At 46.1% G+C, this 27,580-nt stretch overlaps 1 protein-coding gene across 1 annotated transcript in view; it reads right to left on the bottom strand.

Moving 5' to 3' along the window:
• Positions 1 to 9,023: 9,023 nt before the first annotated feature.
• Positions 9,024 to 27,580, bottom strand: part of LOC142585119 (hepatocyte growth factor receptor-like) — a 59,287-nt gene continuing 40,730 nt past the window's right edge. The window contains exons 2-10 of the mRNA XM_075695636.1: positions 19,871 to 20,120; positions 18,586 to 18,732; positions 16,631 to 16,717; positions 15,444 to 15,628; positions 12,636 to 12,745; positions 12,233 to 12,395; positions 11,980 to 12,116; positions 11,569 to 11,701; positions 9,024 to 9,598 (exon numbers count right to left, since the gene is read on the bottom strand). Of these exons, the coding sequence (XP_075551751.1) occupies positions 9,518 to 9,598; positions 11,569 to 11,701; positions 11,980 to 12,116; positions 12,233 to 12,395; positions 12,636 to 12,745; positions 15,444 to 15,628; positions 16,631 to 16,717; positions 18,586 to 18,732; positions 19,871 to 20,120 (1,293 nt within the window). The 3' untranslated portion in view covers positions 9,024 to 9,517. The remainder of the gene's footprint in view (positions 9,599 to 11,568; positions 11,702 to 11,979; positions 12,117 to 12,232; positions 12,396 to 12,635; positions 12,746 to 15,443; positions 15,629 to 16,630; positions 16,718 to 18,585; positions 18,733 to 19,870; positions 20,121 to 27,580) is intronic.

The following is a 27,580-nucleotide window of genomic DNA, read 5'->3' as shown; positions in this document are numbered from 1 at the left end:
TACGCTGTTTCCTTGGCATAGCTTCCTATTTGCGCCTATTTGTACGCGACTTCGCCTCTATAGCTGCTCCTTTACACAAGCGACTTCATTTTGGTGCCCCCTTCATGTGTTCACTGGAATGTGAATTTACCTTTGACCAGCTGAAGGGTGCCCTAACATCTGAAACTGACCTGTGTCATTTTGGGGAGGCTGCACCCACAATCTTGCACACGGACGTTAGCGGCCGTGGAATTGGTGCTTTTGTAATCTAGCGAGACACCTCTTTGCGTGAGAGAGTTGTTGCATATGCAAGCCGCGTACTCACACCTGCCGAGAAGAACTATACCATCACCGAGCAGGAATACTTAACTGTCGTTTGGTCCGTCCAGAAGGTTCGCCCTTACCTCCCCGGCTGCCATTTTACCATCGTTACGGACCATCACGCCTTATGTTGGCTCTTCACACTCAAGAACTTGTCAGGACGTCTTGGTTGCTTGGTTCTTCGTCTGCAAGAACATGAATTTGAGATAATCTACCAGTCTCGTAATAAGCACCAAGACGCAGACTCTCTCTCTCGCTGCCCGCTTCCTACAGCCGCACTCATCAATGACTCCGCAACCACATCCAGTGACGCAATCTCTGTCGTCTCTTCTACGGCGATTTTGTCCTTCGCCACTCTTGACCATTTTACTTAGGACGATCATGAATCATTTTCGGCTCAACAACTCGCCGATTCGTATTGTCGACGTATTACAGACCACCTTCATGGAGCATCGCGCCCACCTTAGACTAGGCTCCGTCAACAGCTGACACAATTCAAGCTACAAAACTCCGTGCTATATCGCCATTTCCATCATCTTGACGGACGACGCTGGTTGCCCGTACTGCCTCGTTTGCCTTCGTGCTCGTGTCCTTCAGGCGTCTCATGACGATTTCATTACTGGCAACCTTGGCATCCAGAAAACTTACGACCGCATAAGAAGTCGCTTCTACTGGCCCGGCCAGTCTACCATTGTGGCAAGATACGTCTCTTCCTGTGCCATTTGTGAGCGTGGAAAGCGGCGAAAATCAGCTCCTGCCGGGCAGCTGCTACCGGTCTCGTATCCTGCGGAACCGTTCGAGGTTGTTGGCATTGATCTCTATGGGCCGGTTCCCATGACTCCAGCCGGCAGTCGATGGATAGTTACAGCCATGGACCACCTCACGCGCTATGCCGAAACAGCCTGTGTCAGTTCTGCATCTGCTTCCGAAGTTGCTACCTTCATTCTTCAAGCCATGTTCCTGCGTCACGGCGCCCCTCGTGTCCTTCTGAGTGACCGCGGAAAGACATTTCTTTCAGAACTGGTAGGCGAAGTGCTCCTTCCGCTGCCTCCCCGCCCCCTCGAGCCTCTGGCCCAACTCACAAGACTACTTCAGGTTATCATCCTCAGACCAACGGCCTGACTGAGCGGTTTCATCGTACGCTCTCTGACGTGATAGCCGCCTATATTCAACCAGATCACAGAAATGGGCAAGCATTTTTGTCATTCGTCACCTTCTTGTATAACACCGCCGTTCAACGCACAACCGGTTACTCGCCATTCTACCTTGTTCATGGCCGTTCGCCCAGTTCCTTTCTCGACGTTTCTTTCTTTCCTGCCCCTGTCAGTCCATCTTCATCTTCCTACGAAGAACATGTTTCCTGCCTTGACCATTGTCGCCAGCGTGCCCGCTTCAACACCGAAGCCAGTCAACAGGACCGCAAGGATCCTTGTGACGGATCTCATCGCGTAGTTTGCTATGAGCCCGGCCATGGGGTGCTTCTATGGACACCAGTTCACACTCCTGGCTTGTGTGAGAAGTTTCAGTCCCGTTCTTGAGGCCCATACACTGTCCTGGAAATGACTTCTCCCGCTAATTATCGTGTGACCCCTGTTGTTCCCACAAGTGACCGCCGTTTCCGCTCTACCGAAGTGGTCCACGTTTCTCCTATGAAGCCCTCCACACGGCGTTCCCCGTACTATTAGCGCACAGGTTATATACACCGCGCTATTACCTTCCTTATAAAAATGCTCAATCCCCGCGATTGAAACGCAAAACTCGGACCGCATGCATGGCGGCCGGTGCTTTTCGCGTCACCGGAGAGCATTGGGTGATCGCTGGGGGACGAAATACAGTCACAATGCGCTATGAAGGCTCTCGCCTTTTATCGTACACCTCAGTTAATCAACTATGGGTCAAGAGTGCATAGAGGTGGCGCAAAAAAGGCGTCGGCGGCCACGCGCTCTGACTTTCCCCTTTCGATCGCTCACCTCTCCTCTTGATACAGTTAGTTACGAGTGACTTTCTCTCATGTTCAGTCGTTTCCTTGCTTGTGTTCGCATCTTTTGCCCCGCAAGACGTGTAAGCTAAAGGTCACGCGCTGTTTCGATCCAGGTATATCTGTTCTCGCCTGGTGCTATACAGTTACTTGATTTCCATTAAATATTTTTTTTCTCCTACTGCCTATGCCAATCAATGCCATTTTGACATATAATCAGTGTATATTGCGTTTTATCTTAAAGAACTTACTGGTACTGTCATTTTGCTCTAGTTTTGTTTGGCTGCGTGCCTAGATGGTAGGTTTCACATTCCCTTCTCTTTACCCGTCACTGAATAGAATATTTCTTGCGTTTTCTTTGACATGATGATTGTGTCGACTGTGCTAATTGTGCACTTATCTTTATTTCTAACGCTCATTCATGCATGTGACGTATACTTCGTGTCTCATAACTATGTAATCCCCCCCCCCTTTATTTTGTAATGCCTGTATATGGGCGATATATAGGCATTCTGAAGAAAAGAAGAAAAGGACGAAGAAGCGAAGAAGCGACTTAGAGACATTCATTTGCTATTCTTCTAGCCTGTGGAAGATGCATCAATGTTGAATAATTGGATAGTAAGAAAAATCATTCCGTAAGTCTGACATATTATCTAATGCGCGTGTTTGTACACTGCACAAACGGGGAAAATCTAGGACCTGCAGTGGAATATAAAGAGCATCCAAATTCCTATAACTTATATAGCCGCACCCGGCCATCACGTTCGCCCATTTTCCTGGGACGTCACAGTAGAGCTGAACTTCCTTCAATATCGGCGTGTCAAGGCAACTGTGTTTTAACGAGCAGGGACGCACACGGAAGCCAAGATGTGGTTTTGTGGACAGAACATTAGTTTTCTTTTTGTCTTTTGTCTTCACCTTTAATTATTACACACAGAATAAACGTAATTATCCACATTACAGCGACCACTTCACACCATACCTGCTATCGCGCTCAATGTTAGTTGCAACATTGGAGCCTGTCCCAAGGGACTTCAGTAGTGCACGGCGGCTCTGACATCCGAAAAAGTCCCAGTTTCACCCTAAAGGCGATGCATCGGTTGCGAAAACGAAATTGTTATACAGATATACGAGCCAACCACCGTAGTTGCTTAGTGGCTGCGGAGTTGGGCTGCTAAGCACGAGGTTGCGGGATCGAATCCCGTAAACAGCGGACGTATTTCGATGGAAGAGAAATGGTTTCAATAGGAGCTGGTGCTTCAGCATTCGCCTTGCATAAACAACATTCGGCCTTGTCTCCGCCTCGCAACATTTCGGTGGAGGTGCGGGATACGTACACGGAGCTCCGGAGCGGTTGCCGCGTGCACCCTGACACGATGACCCACAGCCAAAGCGCCACAATGACCAAGCGCCCAGCTCTGGTGCCGCAGATTCTTACCTCCATCGTGTTGGCCCAGCCGCGAGACCGAGCGACCTTCAACGGCATCGATGGCACGGAATTGAAGACTGAATTTCCTGGTATGATTAGTAAGGGAAATTATCGGTGGGACCCGACGCTAAAGCTAGCGAGTGTGATATTCTACCTCTGAGACACTGCGCTAGCATGCTACGAGACCCAGGAAAACGACCTAACGAGTTGGGACGTCTGCAGGCAGAAGCTTCTAGACCTCTTTGGGAAGCCCTTTGGCCGTCAGCTGGCAGCGAAGAAGGAGCTATCGACCTGTGCTCAAACGTCAACAGGATCTTACGTGGGATATATTCAAGATGTCCTCGCGCTCTGTCATAAAGCTGACAAAGACATGAACGAGGCCAACAACATTGGCTACATACTGAAGAGCATAGCAGATAACGCATTCAACCTGCTTATCTGCAAGAACTGTGACTCGGTGGACGCGATCATCAAAGACTGCCGCAAGTTCAAACTCCGCATTACGCAGCAGTTCAACAGGCTATCAAATACAGCTTCGGCGTCTTCAAGTGATGAACAGCCACGTGTACCTCCTTTATCTGGACAAGAAAATTTGACGCGGTTAATTCGTCGCGAGCTCGAAGCCATGTCTCCCGCCGTTCCTCGTCAGCATTGCCCAGACAACGAATGTTCTGTATCACTTATACAGGCGGTTGTCAGACAAGGAATTTAGGCCTCCTTTCTCTCCGCCCCATTCGTGATTCCGCTGTCAGTCAGGACCGGCTCCGCCCAACCACTGCTTCCCCGTTTTCAGCGGTTCCAACTCGCCGTCGTAACCCGGCCGACTGGAGAACACCGGGTGATAGGCCGATTTGTTTAATGGCTCGCGTGTTGGAAATATCGCTCGTCATTGCCGCAGTCGTTGGTCATCGCCCCTAGGTGAAGCATCCCATCTGACCGTCCCGATCAAGATGCTGCCCGTTTCTCTGTGCGTCTTTCATCTACGAATATCGACCACGTACTTACGACCTTCCGAACTGGCCGGTCACCGTCGCCCCTAAGTCGTCGGTGTCGTTCGTTGCAGGCCCGCCGTCCTTGTTCCCCCGCGTTCGTGCCACACGAAAACTAGTCGGTGTAGCTCCCGGAGGTGACGCTGCATCACCGACGCGGTCTGCAAATCCTCTGATCACATTGGCCTACCCTTTGATGTATATAAGACGTTGAGGTGGATGGAGTCCCAGTGAAGTCTCGCGTCGACATCGGTGCGCATATGTTTGTAATGAGTGCCGTAAAAACTCAGAAAGGTCCTCATGCCTGCCGTACCGCGCACAATACGCGTTGCCGACGGCAGTACGCCACCGGTTGTCGGCATGTGTACAGCACGAGTAACAATTGCTGGCCATCAAACCCCCCTCTTACTTATTGGCTTAGAGCACTGTCCGCATGACCAGATTTTGAGGCTGGACTTTCTTTAAACTCATTATGACCTAATAGATTGCGCTACAGGTATCGTGCGGCTGGACCTTCCGTGTGACAGCTACTTTGTCTGTGATGCACATCATCTGTCCCTGTATTCTGCCGAATTCACTCGGTTGCCGCCTCAAGCCCCTACTACTGTACCTCTTAACGTTCGACCACATGTTCCTGATGGCGACTACATCGTCTCTACGCTTGTCGACGTTATTCTACAGCATGGCGTGGCGCTCCCAAGTTCCCTTGTCACCATTGTCGATAATTCTACTTGGCTTCCCGTTCTCACCTTTCGGCCTGTTGCACATGTTCTTCCCGGTAACGTGACAGTGGCACACGTGACACCTGTGCACGATTACGAGGTATCTCTGCTCGCGCCCACTATCTCTGCCTTTGTCAGCCCTATCGTCGCCTGTTCCAGTTCGGCTTCGTCACTGCGGTAACCCATGAACTTGACAAGCAAGCTATTTCCTCTAGTGCGCATGTGCGCACTCTTTCTATAACACCTTCCTTCTCCCCTTACGATTTCTTTATATTTCCGAGCGTGAATAAACTCGGCGTTCTTCGGCTGGTACGACTGTCTCGTTCACTACGGAATGCGCGTTGGCTCCGTCCGTAAACCATCGTAACAGTGGCGACGAGAACACCCACGGATAAGCAACAGCTGCCGGGCACCAGCCCAGAACCACCTAGACTAGGAGGAGGCCTCCGCACTCGCCCGCACCTATCCTCTGACGTCACTCCACTCTGCCCTAGCTGTTCCGCTGCGCGTGGTGTCGCCCTTGAGCACCAGATGGCGCTAGGTGCAACGCGACGCACGTGACGTGCATATCCGGCGCCGTTGAGACACCGCAGGAGAACGTCCCTGCACGTGGTTCGCCTTTTTGTATTTATTCCTCTGTGGACACGTGTGGTCTGTTCGATGTCATGGGCCGATGTTGTTGCCAAACTGTAGAGGAAACTACGACAACGGGCCAAATGTCAGGCTGTTGGGTTCCCAATTGATCGCGAACGAAGGAAAGAATGGCAGCGGGCAGTGCGACGGGACGATGCCGACGTTGGAAAACTGAAACATCCACTGGTAAGTGTTGTCTCACTTTTCAATTCGTGCAGTGATCATTTATATGAATAATGTACAATGAAAGCGTGTTAGTGCCAACTACGATATTCCATTGTTATATAAATACGTTTTCAAGTGACCATTTATCTACGTGTGTCAACCACGTGGGTTCACGTGTGTTTGCGATGGTGTGTGTATGCACTAAAATGTGCGTTTCACAGATCTCACGCTTAGACTTGTTAGCGTATGTCACAGCTTTGCAAGCGCCATGGTGTGTTCATAATGTGATGGCGCTGGTTGTTTGGCAGGTTTGTGAACGGCATTTCAATCCCGAGCCCCTACGTACAGCCTCAAAATACATGGGCTGCGACGGACGGACCATCGAGGTTCAAACGAAGCTCACCCGGCTTACGCCAGATGCCATTCCAACGATCTTTCCCGACTGGCCGCAATATTTTTCGGATTCTCGCCAGTCGAGAGAAGATACTGATGTAAAAAAACACGTGTGGAGAACCAACAGCTTCAAGGGTCTTAAAGCAGTCAGCTTTAGCGCACAAGAACGAGGAACGAGAAATCAAAGTTAGCAGCCCCCAAGACATCATTTCACGCCTGCACAGGATAGGAGAGAAAAGGTTTTGCACAGTGGTACCTTGCGACAGCTGCGTGATCTTTGCTCACATCAAAGTGACAACAGATGCTCTCGAGATTTTTGTGTCAGTGACTGTGTCGTCGGATATGTCTGTGCGTGTGTTTTGGAGAGGTGCTCGTCTTACATCTGACAAGTGTTTTGAGATCCCGGATCATATCTACGATTTCCGCGTGCTTGTTCAGCTCTTGGATAATGTCGAGGACCACTGCACTAAAGGATAACCACAACAAGTGGACAAATGAAAAGCTGCACTGAAACTGGTGATCTCACTTCTTCATGACATTTCAAGTGGAGACCTTCTGGAGGAAGAAAAGGTGGGCGCTGTTATGTTCCTCAAAGAGCAGCGTCATCTCCTCATGAAGAGGAATAATGCTGTTCGCGACTCTGTGGAACTTTTGGTGTTGTGTAACACCTTTGAATACAAGGGTGGCAGCATAGCAGAGGCTGCTGCGAACTGTTCTGAACCTGCTAAGACAGCGCATGTATTTATGCGCTCTCCTGTCTCTCCTGTCACCGTTCAAAGATGTTGCACACATCCTTCCAGTCTCTAACATTACTGCGGAGGAACTGCATGAAATTAAAAAAAATTGTCTTGGAGACTTGAAGAAGGGAACCTTCATATCGTTGTAGTCATCACAGACAATAATTCCATTAACCGGAAAGTAATGGCCATGTTCAGTGAGGCCGAGAAGCGCGAAATTGTTTACCCCCATCCAGCTAATCCGCAGCAGCCACACTTTTATATTGTTGAATCTGTGCATTTGCTGAAATGTATTAGAAACAATAGGATAACCCCAAAACATTCTGACAAATGTCTATATTACCCACCTTTTCCCTGTGGAGCCACAGAAAATAAGAAAATGAAGGGTGCTTCATTCACATCACTCAGAAAGCTTCATGGGGCTGAACGAATACTGTGAAAGTGGCTTTCGGGCTAACCTATAAAGCATTAAATCCAACAAATATTGAGACGCAGAACGTGAAACTTGCTCTGCAAATTTTTAACTCTGTTGTTTCATCTGCTTTGAGGATAAGCGGCGAAACCCTGCATCTGACGCTTGCAGATGGTTCTGCAGATTCCATTGACGTAATTGTGCGATGGTGGAGCACCGTCAACGTCACGACTCCCCATAAGGGACACAGAGTGAGAGATCTGTGGCAACAGCCACTACGTGAAATCAATGGTGAGCAGCTGCAGTTCCTCGACACATTTGTTACCTGGCTCGACGACTTGAAAAGTAGGTGCACGCATACAGGTTCGTTGACAAAGGAGACCCACTCAGTTCTCCGGCTTTCCGCATACGCCTTGATCAAGGTGTCAAGATAATGTTTGGAAGCTCGAAGCTCGGTTTGCAAAGTACGGGAAGCTGTGTGGGTCCCATTACAATGTGTCGATCACACAGGTATTTGAAGCTGAGGCAGACAGCCGCCTCCAGGACACACTGATCTTGTCAGATATGCCAGCATCCACTGACACTTGCAAAGAGCCGTGTGCTGAAATGCTGATTGACAAATATGAGATAAAGCTAAGAAGCTGTGACCTAAAACATCTCCGGGAAGACATGCCGACATTGGTGTACATCGCTAAATACTGTGCCTATGCTGCTTTGAAGCACCAGCCTTGCATTGACGGCTGTGATTTATTCACAATTGCTGAGAGGGAGCTTGAACGCAGGGAGCATGTGCTGATTGATAATATGAGCAGAGGCGGCTTGAAATTTCCAGTCATGTGTCGTTCATGTGGTGTTGTGCACCAAGATTGTGCTAGAACATATTACACGCAAATAATATGAGAATATGTTTCTTGCAGAGACTAATCAGAGAGCAGCACTTCTAAGTGTGATGAAGTATTTGCTCTGTGGCAGTGAAGACATTGACATTTGTGCAACTGGTCACAGTCAAGAGTCAATGTTAAAGAACATCCTTAATCTAGCTGTGAACACTCTGCTGAAGAAATACGCAGCCTACAAAAACGACAAGATAAACAAAGAAAAGAATAATGAGAAAAGGGAAAGTTGATTACCATAAGTGAAAATGATATGTGCTGTTTTCACGAATGTGTATGCTACAATACACAGAATATATAAACTGTGTGTTGTCTTAATTTCTCTGGAATTTTAAAAAAAAATATACAGCATTGTGAAGTTCAGCAGATTTTTCTTATTAAGCTCGTGAGATTAATGTATGTCACATTTTATTGATGCGAGTGTTGTGTGTTCGAATGTCATTCTGTGATAGTAGAAACCAATGCCAAATAAAATGTGTGATATGAACTGTACAGCTGTCTGTGACAGACTGAATAAAAGAAAGGTGTTTTTCTGGCGCATCGTCATTCTAGACCTAAATTCTGTAGTGCATTTTGTTTTATGAAGGCCCTTGTCAGCTTCGCTCCAAATGCCCAAGTTGACCTGGAAAAAACTTATATTAGTTCCTTAAATCATGCCAGTGCTCAATTTATACTGGATTTCACGAGGCGTCTGGAGTGGGCAGTTTTCGATCTGCAAGCGTGACAAACTACAGCGGTGAATGGTTCCACCTTGCACCTGTCATGACAGCCCCCTTCAGGAATCCAACTGGCATGCATGTGCTGCAGCACTGTGTCGTTGCTAGGGTGGTTTTTCATGGCCATGGCCTCGGTGTTACCCTTTTTTATTATACTTGATCACTCTTCGCGTGGGTCGTTCCGCGCGACTTCCTATTGGTGGGGTTGTCTTCTTGTCTGTGGTGGACCAACTGAAAGAGCACAAAAAAACAAAGTGATCGCTTGCACGCCCTCGCACCGTACGAAACAATTGATTGATTCATTTATTTTCATGAGGTTCATTTACTTGGCGACAATGAAAATGTTCGTAACTTTTATGGCCAGATTTTTGACATTTGATTGTTAAAAGTGCAGACCAAAATTACATGAATAGATAAACAAATGCACCGTTCGCGAAGAAACGCAGTGCAGCTTTCAGAACTGTTATTTGCACTTGTGAATCATTCCGTGGTCCAAGTACTTCTTGTTTAAAAGAACGGGTATCAAGACCGCTGAGCATTGATCTCAAAGCACTCTTCTAGCAATCGTAAAGAGGACGAGTCATGAGGATGCTCCCATAAATGACTATATTTTAAGGCAAATTATCAGATAAAGGAATACCTTCCTGTGCACGCCAATTCCAATCTAAGTAGGTGAAAAAAAGGTCCGTGGCTGGATGGATATTGGTATGCGCCGAAAATAACAAGCTTGTGTCAGTCGTATACAGAAAGCTATCTATCCCTAGAATTTGTATCAAAGTGAGTGTTTTGCGTAATAAATTTGCATTGTGTCCGACAATAATGGCAAAAGCTATAAATTTTTTGAGGGGAAGAGAGTAGAACGCAGTCAATTTTGTGTTAGACCATAATTAGTACTCTAACGTAGATGTTATGAACGATATTGTAAGTTTATACATTGAAGAAAAACAAAGGTTTTGTGTGAATGCATACCGCAAGAACCGGGTTAAACAAGTATAATACAAGATGAAATGAGCCATGCGCACAGAAATACATGACTTATAAATTAAGTCTTTGGATGAAAAGTAGGCTGTGAGTTCTCTTCGAAAGGCTCTAACTTCGTGAATGCTAAGGATGTTTTCAGGGATACCGTTACAAAGCATTACGGCGCGAGACAGTGCCGGTGAATTGTTATTTCTCGTGTGGCCTGAAATTTCTTGGTAGCCGACATGCTTCCAACATGCTTCATGAGTTGCAGGTCGCGTGAGGTGGGGACATGGTTTAGAGAAAGGAAGAGCAAATCGTTTTTGGCTGTTTGTTATTTCGCGGAGCGCAAAGAAGTAAGGAAACGTGCACCAGACGCACGTCTGGTTTGTTACCCTGTACTGAGTGAAAGGGTTAGAGGGACCAAAAAGAGAAGGAAGGCGAAATAAAGAGAATCCGTTGCGCACACACGTGATCGTGAACAACGAGTCTCGAAATGGCTGTACAGACCTGTCGACTGGAGAAACTGTACTAATACTTCCTTTGCTTTTCACGCCACCAAGGAGGCGCACCGCGATGGTCAAGTATTTTCGTTTCTGAAAACGGTTTTCAGTACAGCTGGCTTGATGCTGTCCAGAGAAGTCCGCGCTAGACGACGTACCGTCAAACGAACAGAGAAGCGAAACATTTATACGAGATTCTAACGGAGATAGCAATCATGATAAGACAACGTTTGTGTAACGCTGTTGTGTCTGTTATATGTTATCTGATGTGTTGCACGGTGTTGAAGAGATTGCAGTGAACGAAATAGACAAGCTTGGTCAGACGACCAGATAAACGAAGTATGTCCTTGTATTGGTCGTGAAAGGGATTTTTACCTCAGCCTGCGTATAATGGATAGCGCCCTTCGTGAAGGATGCGTTCTAGGTGAATATATAGCCTAGAGCAGCGTAGACACAGGAAGTAGAACGACAAGATACAGGGAGCGGAGCTTATCGCTTTTGAACTCTTGTTTAGTCCCCTTCCCAAATATGCACTGCCCTCCTGACGTAATCGCGTTGTTGCAGTGTTGTAATCCAGTGCGCTGAAAATTTCCGCTTTGAACGTAAACGCTGTTTCGTACATTGACGTGCGGTGGAGGAAACCCCGTCAACAGAACGCATGGTCTAAACAGGGCTAAATTCTGTCGATGACCCGGTCTCATCGGCAGGCTCGGGGCGTGGGCAGTTGATGTAAATCACGTTCAAACCGAGTCGCTCATTTCTCTTCTTCTTCTCGAGGCGGGTGACAAGGTTCTGGATCTCTGTGACGAGGTTTGCAAACGAAGGTCTCTTTTTAGGGTCCTCCTGCCAGCACCTGAGCATAATGTCGTACCTGGGTATATTGAAAAGAAAATTATTGAAACAACTGCGGGCAACATATAAGTATACGGATGCTACTCAAGAAAGAGCCCTGTTCGAAACGACATGCATGCAAATAACTTAGATTTGGCCCACTAAGGTACTAATCGCCGTAGTTTGAGCAGCATCATCGACGGACAGTATAGAAGTACATAGCACAAAAAAGGCGGGACAACACGTCATCCGTGTTGCTTACTATCTATGAACATTCCTATAGTTAAACTGCAATTAAAGTCATGTAAATGAGTTTACAGCTCATAGGGGCAGAAGCTTGGTTGCTTCATCCGGCGTCCTTGTTTGAGGAAGCGTACGATGTCCCAGTTGTCCACTTCAGGATAAGGTGTCACTCCGCGAGTTATCAGCTCCCATAAAAGCACTCCGTACGACCACTGCAACAGAAAGAACGCGTGGTATGTCTGCAACTTTTTTCAGTATGGCTTACGCAAGATCGGGTCAAAACCGAACGACTCATTGTACACTGCACTTGTATACGGCGGGCACCTACCACGTCGGTCTTGTGAGTGTAGACTCCTTTCTCCAAGCTCTCTGGTGCCATCCACTTCACGGGCAGCTTAGTCTTTTTATTATCCCCGCTGTAGTAGTCCTTCTCGTAAACATCGCGGGAGAGGCCGAAGTCAGCAACACGGACAATAAAGTCTTCGCTCAGCCTGCAGTGGAAGCGCTACTGAAAACGCCTGTTTTTCTCCGTCAAAAACAAAAATGCCACGGAGAAATCTGAACTCTTCGCAGGAGTCGTACTGAGCAATAAGTCAAAGAACAACCAAGCCGACAGACGAGGAGGGTAGAAAAATAACTATGGCTAGTGCCTCCAGTATATTTTTTTCTCCCTCGTCGCCATGGCTACAATAAAGCTATACCACATGGCGCAGTTTAGAGTTCTTACTCACATGCAGTTCCGAGCTGCGAGGTCCCTGTGAACGAACTTTGTGCAAGCCAAGTACTTCATACCTTCGGCCACATGGAGTCCAAATGTTATCAGTTGTTTTGCTGTAGGTGTCTAGAAGTACGCGAGCAGAAAAAAGAAGAATTTCAGAAAGGATGAGTGAATACTAGTTGAACTTCATCGCAAAAAGAAAGGTCCTCAAACTGCTACGTGCATATAAATTTGTGTTTTCTATTTACCATAGCGATCTTTATATACTTAGCTAATAGGCTGACTTGTGGAGCTTGCTGCCTGAAAGCTGTTGTGTGCCATATGGGCCTCTAAGTTGTGCGCTCGTAACAATAGCAAGGTAAAGATTGTGTTTTCACGGGTTCGCGTAATCCTGTCTGAAACCTAGTGTGTGCCATGTATAATAAGATTTATTATTGTGGTTGTCGGTGCAAAAAAGTTATCACCAACTCTTTTAAGCTATCAATTGCTATTTTTTCAATATTGTCAAACAGGGTATGTGCACTGCTGCCGCCAGGGGGACAGAGATGAATTAAATTTCGTTTATTAATGATGCCATGCAATTCCATGGCCCACTTTGTTCATTTCTCACTGTTTCCTACATTTCCGAGTACGCGTTGGAGCGCGTGTATTTTTTCCCTGCCTGTTACTTGCATCTTTTATCACATAATAAACCCCCAGTAGCATGCCGAACCTTTGCGCATGGCTAACCGTTTCAGTTATTCACATCGTTAAACTTCCTCTCACTAGCAAGTCTGTAGTTTTGACTATATTCGTTTAATCATATATGTGTACAGTTCTCTGGTACGTTCTTGGTACTTATACATGCAAGTCGCTACGCGGTGCTAATAACGCAGCAGTGAGTGTTCAAGAGACTGTTGTGAGAGGCTGGCATAAGCCTTCACCAATCTTTTGAGTAGTTTTAGCTTGGAAGAACCAAAGTGCAATATATCCTATCTTTTTGTAGGCTACTGTATATTCACGCAGAAAGCAATAAAGCTGGGAGAAGATGCAGTGTGGATTGATACCTCGGTAGCAGCAGCCATTATTCAGCGAGTGCATATACTAGATCACTCATAGGCACAGCGCCGCAGCAAACACAGGCGTTTCCCTAAGGGTCCTATAATCTGGGCTTTGCTAATGCTAGCTAATAAGTGTGCGCATGAAACAGCGATTTATGAGCGAGAGCCACATACAACCGCGGCACCGTACGCGAGAGAGACCTAAACTTATCATCGCAAGTTCTTTCTGTTGAACCTTTATGCGAAGAGCCTTTAGTATTAATAATGATACCTTGGTACCTACACTGTAATTTACTCATGGAAAGCGACAGAATTTTCCGGAACATTCAAAAGGCGGTCATACTAAAAGTTAGCTTCTTGGAGGCGGAAAGCAAGCAATGGGCAGGCGTTCAGACAGTGTGATTTTCAATTCGAAGCTGCAAAGGCTGGTTGAAGAACAATTACTTTCTTTTTTTAACTTTCTCTACGTTCTGCAAACTTCTGTGAGTAGCTGTGCGTACAGTGTCGTAAAGAGCGTCCCGTGTTATTTGAAACGAACGAACACATTCTTACACGTGGCATGGCTGCTAAGCACGAGGTCGTGGGATCGAATCCCGGCCATGGAGGCAGCATTTCGATGGGGCAAAATGCGAAAAAACCCATGTACTTAGATGTAGGTGCACGTCAAAGAACCCCAAGTGGTCTTAATTTCCGGAGTCCCCTACTACGGCGTGCCTCAAAATCAGAAAGTGGTTTTGGCACGTGAAACCCTAGAATTAATTTTTCTTTACTTGGGACATGTACTTCACCCAGGCAAGCCAGTGCCAATCTGAGCAGGCTCCTCCCCATTATAGCTAAATAGAGCAACAGCGCAGGGACGGAATTTTAATTTGTCCTGCCCTTGATCTGTTATGTTAGCTACATTACAGCGGCAATATATATATATATATATATATATATATATATATATATATATATATATATATATATATATATATATAAACTACACCAGCAGTACGACTACATATAGAACACGGCATAACTTTCACCTGTAAGCATTTTAATCTTCGAGGCCCGAAGAGCGGTTCGTGAAAGAAAGCTCTTTTTGTGGGAATAACTTCTTCTCTCTTATATAACTCTGCCTCATGCTTTTTTTGTAATCTGCAGTGGAGTAGGCGGGTATTTAAATTACCTAGGCAATGAGAACGTCATCCATCAATAACATGAACTTAATTTCATTCGGAGTATGATAACCTACGAGAATGGAGCTAAACGCCGAAGCGTTGAACCCACAAAACAGAGTCTTCGACAAAAGTCACCAGAGGTCACTCTTCTGCAAGTGTCTACGGGAGCTAGAAACATGGCGGTCCAGCCAGCATGGAAACGATTATTAGTACATGTATTTCCTTAAACTTCGCCGTTCTGGCTTCGAACGACTTCGTGGCTTTGCAAACGGATTATCTTAAAGAAGATATTCCGCTATATTTGTAACAGTTCGCGATGATTATGTGTGCGCACAGAGTCATGTCGCATTGCTGTACTCAGAAAACTAGGATGGCTCGGATATTTGAAAAATAAAGTATAATAAATAATACTACAAGAGCGTCTGAAGCCACAAACGCAAATATGAAACAAATGCATGCGTGTTGACAACTCGCATGGTTTCTGATCGATCACAGCGCCAGAGTTCCCTGCAGTGATCTTTACAGGAAACGCTATGCATCGAAAGCAGTTGTCAGCATTCTCTATTGGCGTGCAGACACTACCGCCAGATGAATGACGAGCAATGAAGCAGCCCTCACGTTTCTGTCGTCTCGTATGTAGGACAGCAGGTCACCGTGTTTCATGAAGGGTGTGATAACCATGAGGCCGTCCACCTTGTCGATGCTCAGCCCGATGAGCGGAAGCACATTCACGTGGTGAAAGTCCTTCATGATGAGTGCTTCCTCCAAGAAGGCCGTGCTGTCAACTTCACCACCGCGAGAGTCTGCAGCGTCGCGTCAGAGAGCATACCCGTCAGTCGAAAGGAATCGACTATACTTTGTGTTGAATGACAAAAGTAGGACTTCCTTCACAAACAGCACTTTGCAAAGCAGGAGCAGAAATCACGGCCCACGTACGCTCTTGCTTTCTAAATTCAGCACACCATCAGCGCAGTAAGCACTGCAACTGACCGACGTTGCTTAATCATTGGACTTTAATTGTTTTAAAAACTGACGCTGCTTTAAGGTGTCGAATGTGTTTTGCAAAGCCTATTTAATGTTATGACAGTTACAGTTAACACAAGAGGCAAAGTACAAACTATTTTTTTTTCGAAGGGAGAAACACACGAGGACCTGCAAATTAAAGCAGTTTAGAATAAATAAAGAGGTGAAATAAAGTTCTATTTTTATTCTCAAGCGAAAAGATGAAACTGATATGATAGTCTTAATTTAACACCAGTTTAGAAACTCGAACAATCTGTTTCACTAAATCTTTTCGAACGTTAGCAGAGCGAAAATATAATTTGGAGGAGCAAATCTGAAGTATGTATATGTACGCATGTCATGCATTAGCTATTGCAAAAAGCGGTTGTATTTCTCAGTCGGCAGTTCTTACTGCTAAAGTTACAAGGCGCATTAATTGGGTCAAAGTATTTGTATTTTTTGGAAGGCAGGGTGTCCTCCGAGTGGAAATATTTTGATGCCGCACTTCTCTAAAACTGAATAGCTCGTTTTATTTCTTAGTCTAGCTTGGTGCGCCGTGGCTTACATATAAACCCATACAATAGCAAAAATAAATTATGAAGAGAACTGGAATATAAAATTTCACCTATGTGCTCCTTAGCCGCACAACTTACCAAAACATCATACACCATTTTCGATCACTAGTTTGCTGCGTGTAACAACTGCCCTTCAAATATGCTTTAAAAGTTATGTCTATTTGAAACGCCGCCAGAATGTAAAAAGAAAATGCTCAGAATGAAAAGTGAAACCGCAGGAATACATACGGTTATGCAGAGTTTTAACTGCCACCTCTTGAACTTGACCTTTGTCTTCTTGTTTGATTGTCCCGAGGTAGACACAACCGAAATGACCTTTTGGTGGAAAGAAAATGAATATACGCTTTTTATGACAAGTTATCTTCCGGCATTCAATAAAATCTCCCAATGAAATTTGTTTTCTGACACAAAAGTATCCAGCCCTACGCACTTTTTTGACCTAATTCGGAAGTGTAGATGTTGCAAGCTTTCCTTACCAACATATGTTGCATTAATAAAGCTTAGAAGCAGCGTGAAGTATTGTTGCTAAATGGGAACATGCTGCAAGCACCAGCGCTTCAAAATCCGATATGGGGTATGCCCGATAAACTTCCAGCGGGCCCTTGTGAGAAGCGGCGAATGTAATAATACAACAAAATAAAAATGCCCTAGTTTCGCCAGAAAGGCAAAACATTGATAGCGATAGCCAAGTAGTAGACAATTACATGAAGTAATGTTCGTAGTGTTATCGGCCATGTAAGTACAAGTAAACATTCGCTTAACTAAATTACGAGCGTGGTTATTCCCGCGGGCACGGGCAAACATGAAAAGATATCACTCGATGACCGCAAATACTGGTTGTCACAACGCTGGCGTGCGGAAGAGCGCCTGCAGCGAGGAGCTACCGCCTGTTGATGCCTCTCACTTTAGCATGTCTCCGAAATTATGAGGTTACACGACCCTCAAGACTAGGTGCGCGGGAGACAGAGCGCGTCAAGCCACCAGCTATTTCGTCTCGACCTTGGCATTTGCGCGTGTCGCAGATTACAGATATATGGCGTGCGGGCCGCGTACGCGCTCAGCCGCGCGCACAGCCATGCGCAGCCACGACCGGCCAGTAGGAACATACGTACGCTCTCCTCATCAGACGCGCGCTCGATCACGTGATCTCCAACATTAGAGATCCATCCTTTCTCAACGTACCCTCGCACGCTTGCCCTCGCACCAACAGCACATGGTGCGCGGGACAGTCGTTCTTATCGCACTTGAACTTTATACGTAGCGTCAGAGCAACGGCAAAAATTCGCCTGAAGTGTCGGCATATTTTCTACTATTGCAATAAATACAAAACACACAAGCAGACAACAACAGACCACCTTGACTTTATAAACAGCTGTGTGTGGCAACGGCTGTTGTGTTATTTCGTAAAATGGGCCTAGTTTACAATTATTCAGGTCCACCTAAATTATTTAACTTCATTGATAGCAAACCTGTTGCAGAATGTATACAAGTTTCTGTGAACGTCGCCGTAAAATTGGTTTCATGCAGTGGAGAACGTAATGAGTCCATTGCCGTTAGCTTGCGCTCCGAGTGACTACTACTCAATAACAAATCATCCAGAGATCCTATGCGGATCGTTGATTGTGGGTGCATAACAAGGCGAGAGGAGGGTATTTACGATGACAAAAGGTTAAATGGGGCAACGTGATTCCATTATATTTTTCACTTTATTTCGGTATCTCCTCTTGCATATTATATCATGTACCCATTCATTACGTAATAGAAATCAATTTGTGATTATGAGCATGTAGTGGAAAGTGAACTGTGCAAATTTCATTCGCATCTCCGAGTTCCAGCAAAGCATGCTGTCTAAATTGTCTTTCCAATTACAAAAAGATAGGTCACTGTGAAGAACGCCAGATGGTATGGCCCTTCGATGGCGTTTCGACCTAGTTTCCGACAAAGATAAGTTCATCTGGTGAAAGAATAGGCCCACCTGTATGATATAAAACACCTTAATTCATAATTTCTCCATCTACAAAGCATTATATTTATCTATAGAAAAATACACTTTCACCTTTCACTAGTCTTTTCTTCTGATAGTTCAGTCGGCTGCCTCCACAGAATGGCAGAGCTACGGTTCCAGAAATGGCTTGACGTTTTTTGAAACAAGAAAGGTCACTCAGACAGTCACGACTAGATACCTTGCCCGATGACACGACCCAAGTGAAGCCACCTTCGATCGATGAGTAAGTTTTTTCTTTGAAGCATCATTCTGGTTTCTTCATCAACGTCAAACGGGGTGGCCATCAGTGCTTGTTGGGCGTCAACGTTGCCTTCTCGAAAGTGGTCTGCACAAAAAACATCAGAAAAACATGATGATACTTAGCGTTGCGACTGGATGGGACGTAAAAGCGAGACATTTTTTCTTTCGAACATGTCGTTTGTTTTCGTAGTTTTCTTTCCATCTTTTTGTCTCCCCTTATCCTTACTTAAGTGAAGGGTAGCAAACCAAATGTTTCTCTTCCACTTAAACTCCCCGCCCTTTCTTCCCTTTTTTGGTGCAGATATAGAAAGGCCGTTGTTCAATGTCACATCAACCGTAAACGTGTTGTATATAAGCAGCACTGAAGCATAAAAATAACAGTTGGATGAGTAACATTTCTCAGTGAGTGAAACGACATTTAGAAGTAGACTTTACAGGAAGAATTCCTTTCTTTGTGTGCATGCGTTAACATGATTTTACCTAAATAAATGTTCGCGTTAACACAATTCTGGTGTGGAAAATTTCCACCAGCAGTATTATTTTGCGCAGCCTCTCCGTTAAATTCGTATCACTAAAAGGAACTAGCAAACAACGTTTCTTTTTTTCTCTCACCATTAGTTGTTGTTAGTCTATAGATGATTCATGCCTGTGGTGGTGTAATAGGACGCTCTTTCCTGTGCTGTTCTTACTTCGTATTGTTTCGCGACCTATTGCGCAAGAATAATTTGAACCAACTAACCCAGTAACAAGTAATGATATATTACTTTCCTTTATAGTAGGCCGTGATTTCTCTTCTTATAATAATAGCAGATGTTTAGCTTCTGCAATATACCACGCGCAGTACCTGATATATTGCTTTGACAAGGGAGAAGCGCTGTCCAAAGGTGCAAGCCATTTTCTGGATGCGTTAAGGCTTCGTTTGGCCAGGCGAATAGGATCTGTTGCGTATGGAAGTTGTAGTTGCCGACGCAAATCCATTTTATGTGTTAGTTCAAGTGTGCGGGTTTTGTGATTCCCAACAGACAAACTGCCAAAATATGACACCGGCTCCTGTCATGTTCTAATTTGATATTTTTTTTGAGTCTGACTACACCACAACACTGGTGTCTTTTGTTTTTTTCTCGTCGAAAGTTGCCTTCTGAGTTTTCGAATGTATGAAGATAGCTGGGTTAATTGAGAACCTCGTTTTGCCTATAGAATAGGAAGAACTCAAGCTCCCTCACGATTGGATGCGTTAGCCAGAGAGTCGCTCTTGTTGTGACGCTGGCCGAAGCGAACGACGTAGCTGGTCTGCCAGGTGCCTTCGACTCGTTGACGTCGTCGGTGGTGCAAGAGAAACCCCACGCCTGTGGCCACCGCTGCGAGAACGGCAGCCATCGTTGAGCCAGCGGTGATACCGACGTGAGCATCTGGCTGCTCAGCTGTCTTCAGCTTAACGGCGCCAACCGGGTAGCTCTGTCCCGCGTAGACCACCTGCGCAAAGCAACCCCGCGCATTGCATTCACTTTGACTTTGCGCTAAGCGTTAAAAATTAACAAAGCTAAAGTTGTTTGAAATTTTCTATCACAATTCCGGTAGCCACAGGAACCACACGGATGAATCTGCACTAATCTACACAAGCACTACTGTATTTGTTAATGTAACCTCGCTATAAGTCTATCAAGTATAATATCACATCGTGGCACCTATGCCCAGAGAAACTTCCACGAATCATTAAATTAAACTTTATAAAAGTGTTCTACAGGGCTACGCTACACTATTTCTACGTTACAACTTCTACACTACAACTTCTGTACAAGTTCTGTGCCGTAGTGATTACGTAAAATAAGTTCTGGGGTTTTACAAGTGCCAAAACGACGATCTATGATGAAGCACGCCGTTGCTGGGGACTCTGAATTAAAGAACGGCAGCTGGCAAGGCGTGTCGGTACAACTGCACCTTTATTAGAGCGCGAACAAACCAACAAGTAAAAAGAAGAAAGACGTAACACGAGCCCTATTTGCGACTAAAAGTTTTTTTTTTCTTACAAACAACCCATAAACAGAAAAACTCGCGCACGCGTACACCCGTACGCCAGCCATTACCTTCAACCACAACGCCAACTATGAAAGAATACCGGTATACTCAAGATATTGAGTATACTACAGTTACATACATCAGTTAAATACTACTAATGTTAAATACATCCAGAAAGGTCTTTTCTTTGCTGCGTAGCACAAGTGACAGCTTGCTTACAAACCTGTCACCACATTTACCAATCAAAGGTCTCTGACATGAGGTGGCTTTTTTCATCTTTATTTCTCCAGAGTTTGTGGGTGTGCAGTCAAATGCGGACGTGCAAGCACATGGTGGGCAATGGGTTGCCAAATCTGACAGACCTGCGCTCATTATGCTGGAAGAATGTTCCGGCAATGACCAACTCGGAATTAATTTTGACCACCTAGAGTATGGTAGAGGAGCGCTTCTGCATTCCGGCTTCGTTGAAATGCTGTTGCCGAGGCCGAAATCGAACCTGCAACCTCGTACTCAGTAGAATAACACAATACACTACTGACCCTTTTCGCGAAGCAGTCTGCTCCAGTGGGGCGGGATGGCGCTTTCGGCAGGGCGCCAGTAGGCGCCAGACGTTGTTTCGGCGAAAGCGCACGATTACGAAACTGTTACCTCTTCTGCACTGCTTCTGTGCGATCAGCCGTCGGAAATGCAACCTGGCTTTCGCTAACGCACTGTTCTCCACTCACGGTGCAAAATATGGAGCGGTGCATGGAGTGAAGGCATGCACAGTAAGCTGCAAAAATTGCGAGTGGCATATTCAGGCTCAGCATGAAACCGTGCCTCCAAGTTCGCGAAGCGTTGCTGTACATAAGGACTGGTTGTGTTGCAGGCTCTTCGAGAAGCACGGCTTTCCTCGAGGATACGAAAAAGTCTATGCATGCGCCAGCGTTGCAGCGCTAACCTCCAAGGAAAGGGCTTCATCCGCGGAATGTCCTCACTGGTGAGTACCGCTAGTTATACGTTGACAAAGGGAGTAGCTCCGCTTCTTGGCATATAGTAAGTTTCCCGCTCGTTATCTACACACACTCACCCCAACTCACACGCAAACACCCACTCTATCGCCAATCTATCAAGAATAAGTCAACGGGTGCATACTCGTATCAGTGCGCCGAAGCATGCATGGGTAACGGCGGCTACACCGACAGCACACGAATATTCGAAGCTGAACCTTTCGTAACGGACCACGCAGTAAGCTAGTGACTAGCGATAATACGTATTTGCTACAAGCTATTACAGCGTACAGAACATCGACGTTACCAGCCTTGTGTCCAGCAAGAACAAACCTATCCCAACTGAGCGCCCCCGCGAGCGATCAGGCAGAAAACAAACAATCGGTAAATGAACGCCCGGGGAGCTTTACTGAGTTAGAAACATGGCAGGCCGTCGCTTAAAAGTATTTGCTAAATAACGAAGAAAGAGCTTAACACCCTGATACTGATTTAATTCATAAGCGGAATGTTAGGATAGAATGGAATACATTTTTATCCCTGCTTTTATTACAAGCCCCGTATACGCTTCTCCCACCGTTTGAACAAAACGTGTTGAGCTCCAAAAGCGTTTGCATGTCCTTAGCAGCTGCATCCAAAGCTTCGCGTGTCTACTACCCTGTCAACGTCTACAATATCCGCCGAAGCAGATGTTTGCAGAGGAGTCATGTACACCCGTTGTAAACACAAAGGCAACGGAGACAGCTGAGGCAGCCAATGAACGCATAAGCGCGTGATCAAACATGACAGCGTCCACGGGATCCGCGTGAAAAGGGTCAATAACCACCGTGCCACCGTGCCACCGCGGTGGTTATTGTTATTCCGGTCCGGTTCGACAAATCAGCAAGATACGGAAGCTGCAACCGCACCACCCACATGATGCAAGTGACCGCGGAATACGCTGTCTCAGAGATCAGCATCACGCCATCTCCGGGATCACCCCTGTTTTACAAATGCACGATCTCTAGGAGCGGCCCACCTTACCCGGCGAGATGCCGATTGAACACTGTTTACTGAAGACGATTGAACACTGTTTTATTAGCTGCACCGACGCCATACTATTTTGGGATGTCCTCCAACGGACCTTAAAAAAAGACTTTGACATCAACGCTCATACTGTGCGATACCTGCTGCCGACCGCTGATAATAGTGCACCTTTCGATATGTTTTTTCTCATCGGAATGTACAGTTTGTGGAAAACGCGAATGATGGACCGAAACGCCGAAACGGTTGTACCTACAAGGGTGAATTTCATCCAAATGACACTACACCTAAAGCAGGTTTATGATGGACTTGATACCCAGCCGGACTGGTACCCCATTTTGGTGAGGTGCCTATCCTTACCACCCTTCTAAAGTGAAGCCACATTTCTACCCACAGTACGAACGATGCCTTTTCTCTGAGTGACTATGATTGTGCTCTCCATACTCTGACTATGCACAACTGGTGAATATCGGGTTGCTGCTACTGTAATAAATACCATGAAAGAAAGAAAAAAAAAGAACTCGTGGCTGAGTGGTAGCGTCTCCGTCTCGCACTCCGGAGACCCTGGTTCGATTCCCACCCAGCCCATCTTGCAAGTTGTTTTTTATTCATGAAGTGCCTGCTGGGATTTATCGCTCACGGCCAACGCCGCCGACGCCGACACCGACGCCGACGACACCGGCTTTTCTGCGACACGAGCTCCTTAACGCTGTCGCGTTAAAGCAAGCACGTTGGCGCCAACGTACGATGACTTATTGCGTTTCCCGGGTACACGCATTCTAGATAATAGACAGTTTTAGTTACACGTACGTAGAGGCTTCACGTACGCAAACGTGAAAACCCTACGCACCTTACGTGCACGCCATCTGAAACGCTTTTAGCTACACGTACGCGACGCGCGCCAAGAGGGACCCCGTAGCTCCATCTATCGGGAAATGTGAACACGGCGGAAGCCAATTCAATCCTGTCGCCGTGTTTCGATGCGAGCCGTCTGCGCGCGCGCGGCCCGCTATCGTTTGTTCGTGATCTTGTGGAACTCTCGCGCGAAGCTGTCTACGTGCGCAACAAACGCACGCAAAGAATTGAATCTCACGTACGTCCGTGAGACGCGCGCGTGCCCGCTACGTTCTACGCATGCGCACTGCTCACCCGTAGAAGCTCTACGTACGCAAAGCCTCTACGTACGTGTAACTAAAACTGTCTAATCAAGCAGACGACGGCCTGTATGCAGCAGACGACGGAAGCAAGAAGCATTCGCTTTGATATGACGATAATATACCGACGTAATCCAACACCCTCTCAATATTCTTCAGGCCCCTCCTGGCCTCTCCATTCCACACGCGCTACGTCACACCATGTGTCCGGCTGCTCGAGCGGCATGACCATTCCCGCAAGAGACAGCAAAAACGCCAATGCCGACGCCGTCCCTGTTGCCGCGTTCGCCACGATCTAGCGTGAAGCGCGCGCAGTGAACTTGAGCGCAGCCGGTCGTCTCATCCGGCGTCTAGTTCAGTTGTATCGCAAGCAGTATCAGCGGCGTCAGTCAGTCGTTGCCACCTGTTCACCTTGCAATGGTTCTAATGCAATACAAGTTCCTGTCTTTGTAGACCAGTGTTTTATTGTGTTTACTTGTGTTTACTTAAAGACAACCTCTGCAACGTCTACAGTATCTTGTCCGTGTGGCTGTTTCTTTTGTGGCGTGCATACGTGTAAACTGTATAGTACCGTAGGAATGGGAAGCTCACCCGTAGTTCATCGCTGAATGCCTGCCTTGCTGCGGTGAGTGTAACTTCGTGAAATATGCGCCGGTGCTGTGTTCCCCGGTGCCGTGTAAACTATGACAATGGCCCAAAAGTGCGTGTTTACTGCTTTCCAAGAGACGAAGCACTGCAGAAAGCATGGTTGTGAGCCATTCCACGGAAAGATTTCACACCTACAGCGCATTCGAGGGTAAGGCACTGAAGCTTTGCTTCACGGATTTTTTTTTTTTTTTTGTCGTGAGCTGTTGCGATTGTTTTGGGCTATGACTACAAGAATGGAGAGCACCCTTCGTACGCAGTGAGAGCATTTTAAATAATGTACGGATTGGACAGCAGGCATTTATTTCCGCGGATGAGCACTAGACTGCGTACATCTGTACACGAATAATAACTTTACGGACGCCCAAACGATCTTCATTCTCGCATTTTAGCTCGTATACCTTGATGATCATCCTTAGTACAAATTGCGCCTCTTCTGCCTGCCACAATGCTTGTCTGTTTGCATGGCAAATGTGGAAAACGCCCACACTCTTAAGATGCTTTTTACTTAGCGTTTTAGGCAATATACAGTTTTGACGAATGGCCTTGCCTCATTTCATTTTCTCACGCAGGTACGTGAACTGCACTTCCATGGAGATGACTTCATCATGACGTTGTCTCATCAAGTTGGACAGGAACAATAGAGGTGAAGCGTGATAGGTTGCAGTTGAAGAAGGGTGTTGTGCCTTCTCTGTTCCCAAACTGTCCAAAATACTTTTCCTCAGTGCCAGCACGCAGTGAATCGCCAGACACCAAAAAAGCAAGAAGAGAAAACGCTGCGCTACAGGAGGTTATGAAAAGATACCCTGTATCTAATGAACTTGAACAGAAAAGAAAGTTTCATCATACGAGAAACTAAAAGCTAAGCTGTCTGGAATTTGCAACACAACATTTTGGACTGTTTCTGTCGATGAACAGTGCGTTAGGTTTCTCCTCATTGAGAACGATCCTTCACCTAATGTGAAATGCGCCTTGCTAGTTCTCGCAGATCTATTACTTTCCGTTTTCCAGAACGGAGTGAAGCTTCAGTCGCTTGCTTGGGGCAGCACAGTGCCAATTCAAGTATGTGACACCTCCAGTCTGTCCTTGTTGCTAGAGGAGATCGAGAAACACTTCCATGGTATACCTGGAGTGACGAAAGAGTCGAAGGAAACTAAAGTATTCCACTTAGTCGGTTCACTTCTTGCAGACGTCATTGAGTACAGTGATACGCCGGAAGAACACTCTGCTTTGTTGAAATTTCTGGGTGAGCAGATAGAACCTCTTGCGAAGCAGCGTGTGTATAGTCCAGAACTGTTGGTATTCACATGTATTATGAATTTCTCCTCACACCTATCACTTCACAAGAGCTGCATCAAGAATGATCTTGCCCCATCCTTCCACACTCCGGCGTGTTTGCTCAAATTACAAAGCTGACCCTCTTCTAGTGCAAAACCAAACAGGCTACCTTTCCTACATGCGAGAACGAGTGAAGTCAATGCAGGACCATGAAAAGACCGTCACCCTGATGATTGGTGAGATCCACCTAAAACCATACTTCGACTACAAAGGGGGCACAATAGTAGGATCATCGGTTCATTCCCCGGAACCCGCCACAACAGCTGATGTGTTCGTGTTACAGTCGCTCCTTTCTGCAAATAAGGACATAATTCACATGCTGCCTGTGAGGAAAATGAGCGCAGAAATTTTGCATGAACATGCGAAGAACATAATCCTAAATGTTGAGGAAATGGGCCTTAACGTTATCGCTGTAGTAACAGACAACAGTACTCTGAACCGCAAGATGTCCTAATTTGCTGCAAGCGCTCAAGTGAGCATTGTCTATCCCCATCCAGCAGACGAAGCTCGTCCTCTTTTCTACGTTGTATATCCTGCGCATCTCTTGAAGTGCGTCCGGAACAATTGGATCAACCAGAAAAACCACCTTGTATGAAAGCTGCTTCTTTTGCAGCTGTGCGGCAGCTTTATTCTGCAGATAAATCATGGCTTGTGAAGGCTGACTACAGATTGAATGCAAAAGCCGTGAATCCAACCCCTCTGGAACGGAAAAATGTGAAGCTCGTCCTGGGTGTCATGAATGAGTTCGTGTCAAATGCACTTAGAACACATGGTTCCCCGTTCAAGATTGCACAAGCTGAGTCGACCGCTCTTTTTCACTGACGTTATCCTCACATGGTGGCAGATAGTCAATGTAAGAAACCCTTGCAAAGGCCAGAGGCTTAGGGAAAGCATGCAGTATCCTGTAAGGTCTGTTGACGACACACAGTTAACATTCCTGTGTGCAGTTGTCGACTGGCTGGACGCTTGGACACGAATTGGCGCCAGCAGTGGCTCGCTTACGAAAAAGACGCACAGTGCTTTGCGACTGACGTGCTATTGCCTGGTTGAGCTCTCGTGGTACTGCTTAGAGGTACTTCACGTTAAGTACGTCTTGCTGGGAAAGCTTCAGACGGACGCGCTAGAAGAGCGATATGAATGCCATTGTTTACATTGCAGGATACGCTGCTTATGCTGCTTTAAAGAAGCTTTCATGTTCCATTTGCTTCAGCACACTGGTTATTGAAAACCGTGAGATTGAAGCGGCAAACACAGCAATGATAGATAACCTATCAAGAGGAAGGCTGAAGTTTCAGAAGCCATGCACAGTGCATATGGTACTGATGACGAAATTAGTTGCAAAGAAATTGTCTTATGGAGCCAACGCGAAAGATTTTCTCTACTGTGGTAATCAGCGTGGTGTTGCGTTTTCGCAGACGATTTCTCTCCTGGAAGAACCAGACATTGAGACATGCGAGAATCGTCATTCTGCACAAACTCTCTTGCGTTTGGTAGTTCGTGTTGCAACCAATGTAGTTTTAAGCAATTTTTGCAAAGTAAGAAATGACACAATACAAGACAGTGCGCAGCAGAAGGCGGCAGCCCGGAAAGCAGCAAATCTGAAGAAAAAGTAAACGCAATAAATGTGGATGCAAGTTCCTTCCAACGCAATAAAAATGCTCTTGCGAACGCTTCACTGCTGGCGTATAATGGTTTCTTATTACAGTGGTTGAACTAGCTACACAATGCTTCACTTAGAATCTTTAAAAGCGGTAACTTAAATCTGAAATTC

The sequence above is a fragment of the Dermacentor variabilis genome, chromosome 6 (assembly GCF_050947875.1).
Source record: "Dermacentor variabilis isolate Ectoservices chromosome 6, ASM5094787v1, whole genome shotgun sequence".
NCBI lineage: Eukaryota > Metazoa > Arthropoda > Arachnida > Ixodida > Ixodidae > Dermacentor > Dermacentor variabilis.
The sequence above is the reverse complement of the archived record's forward strand: the minus strand, read 5'-3'. Positions and strand labels throughout refer to the sequence as shown.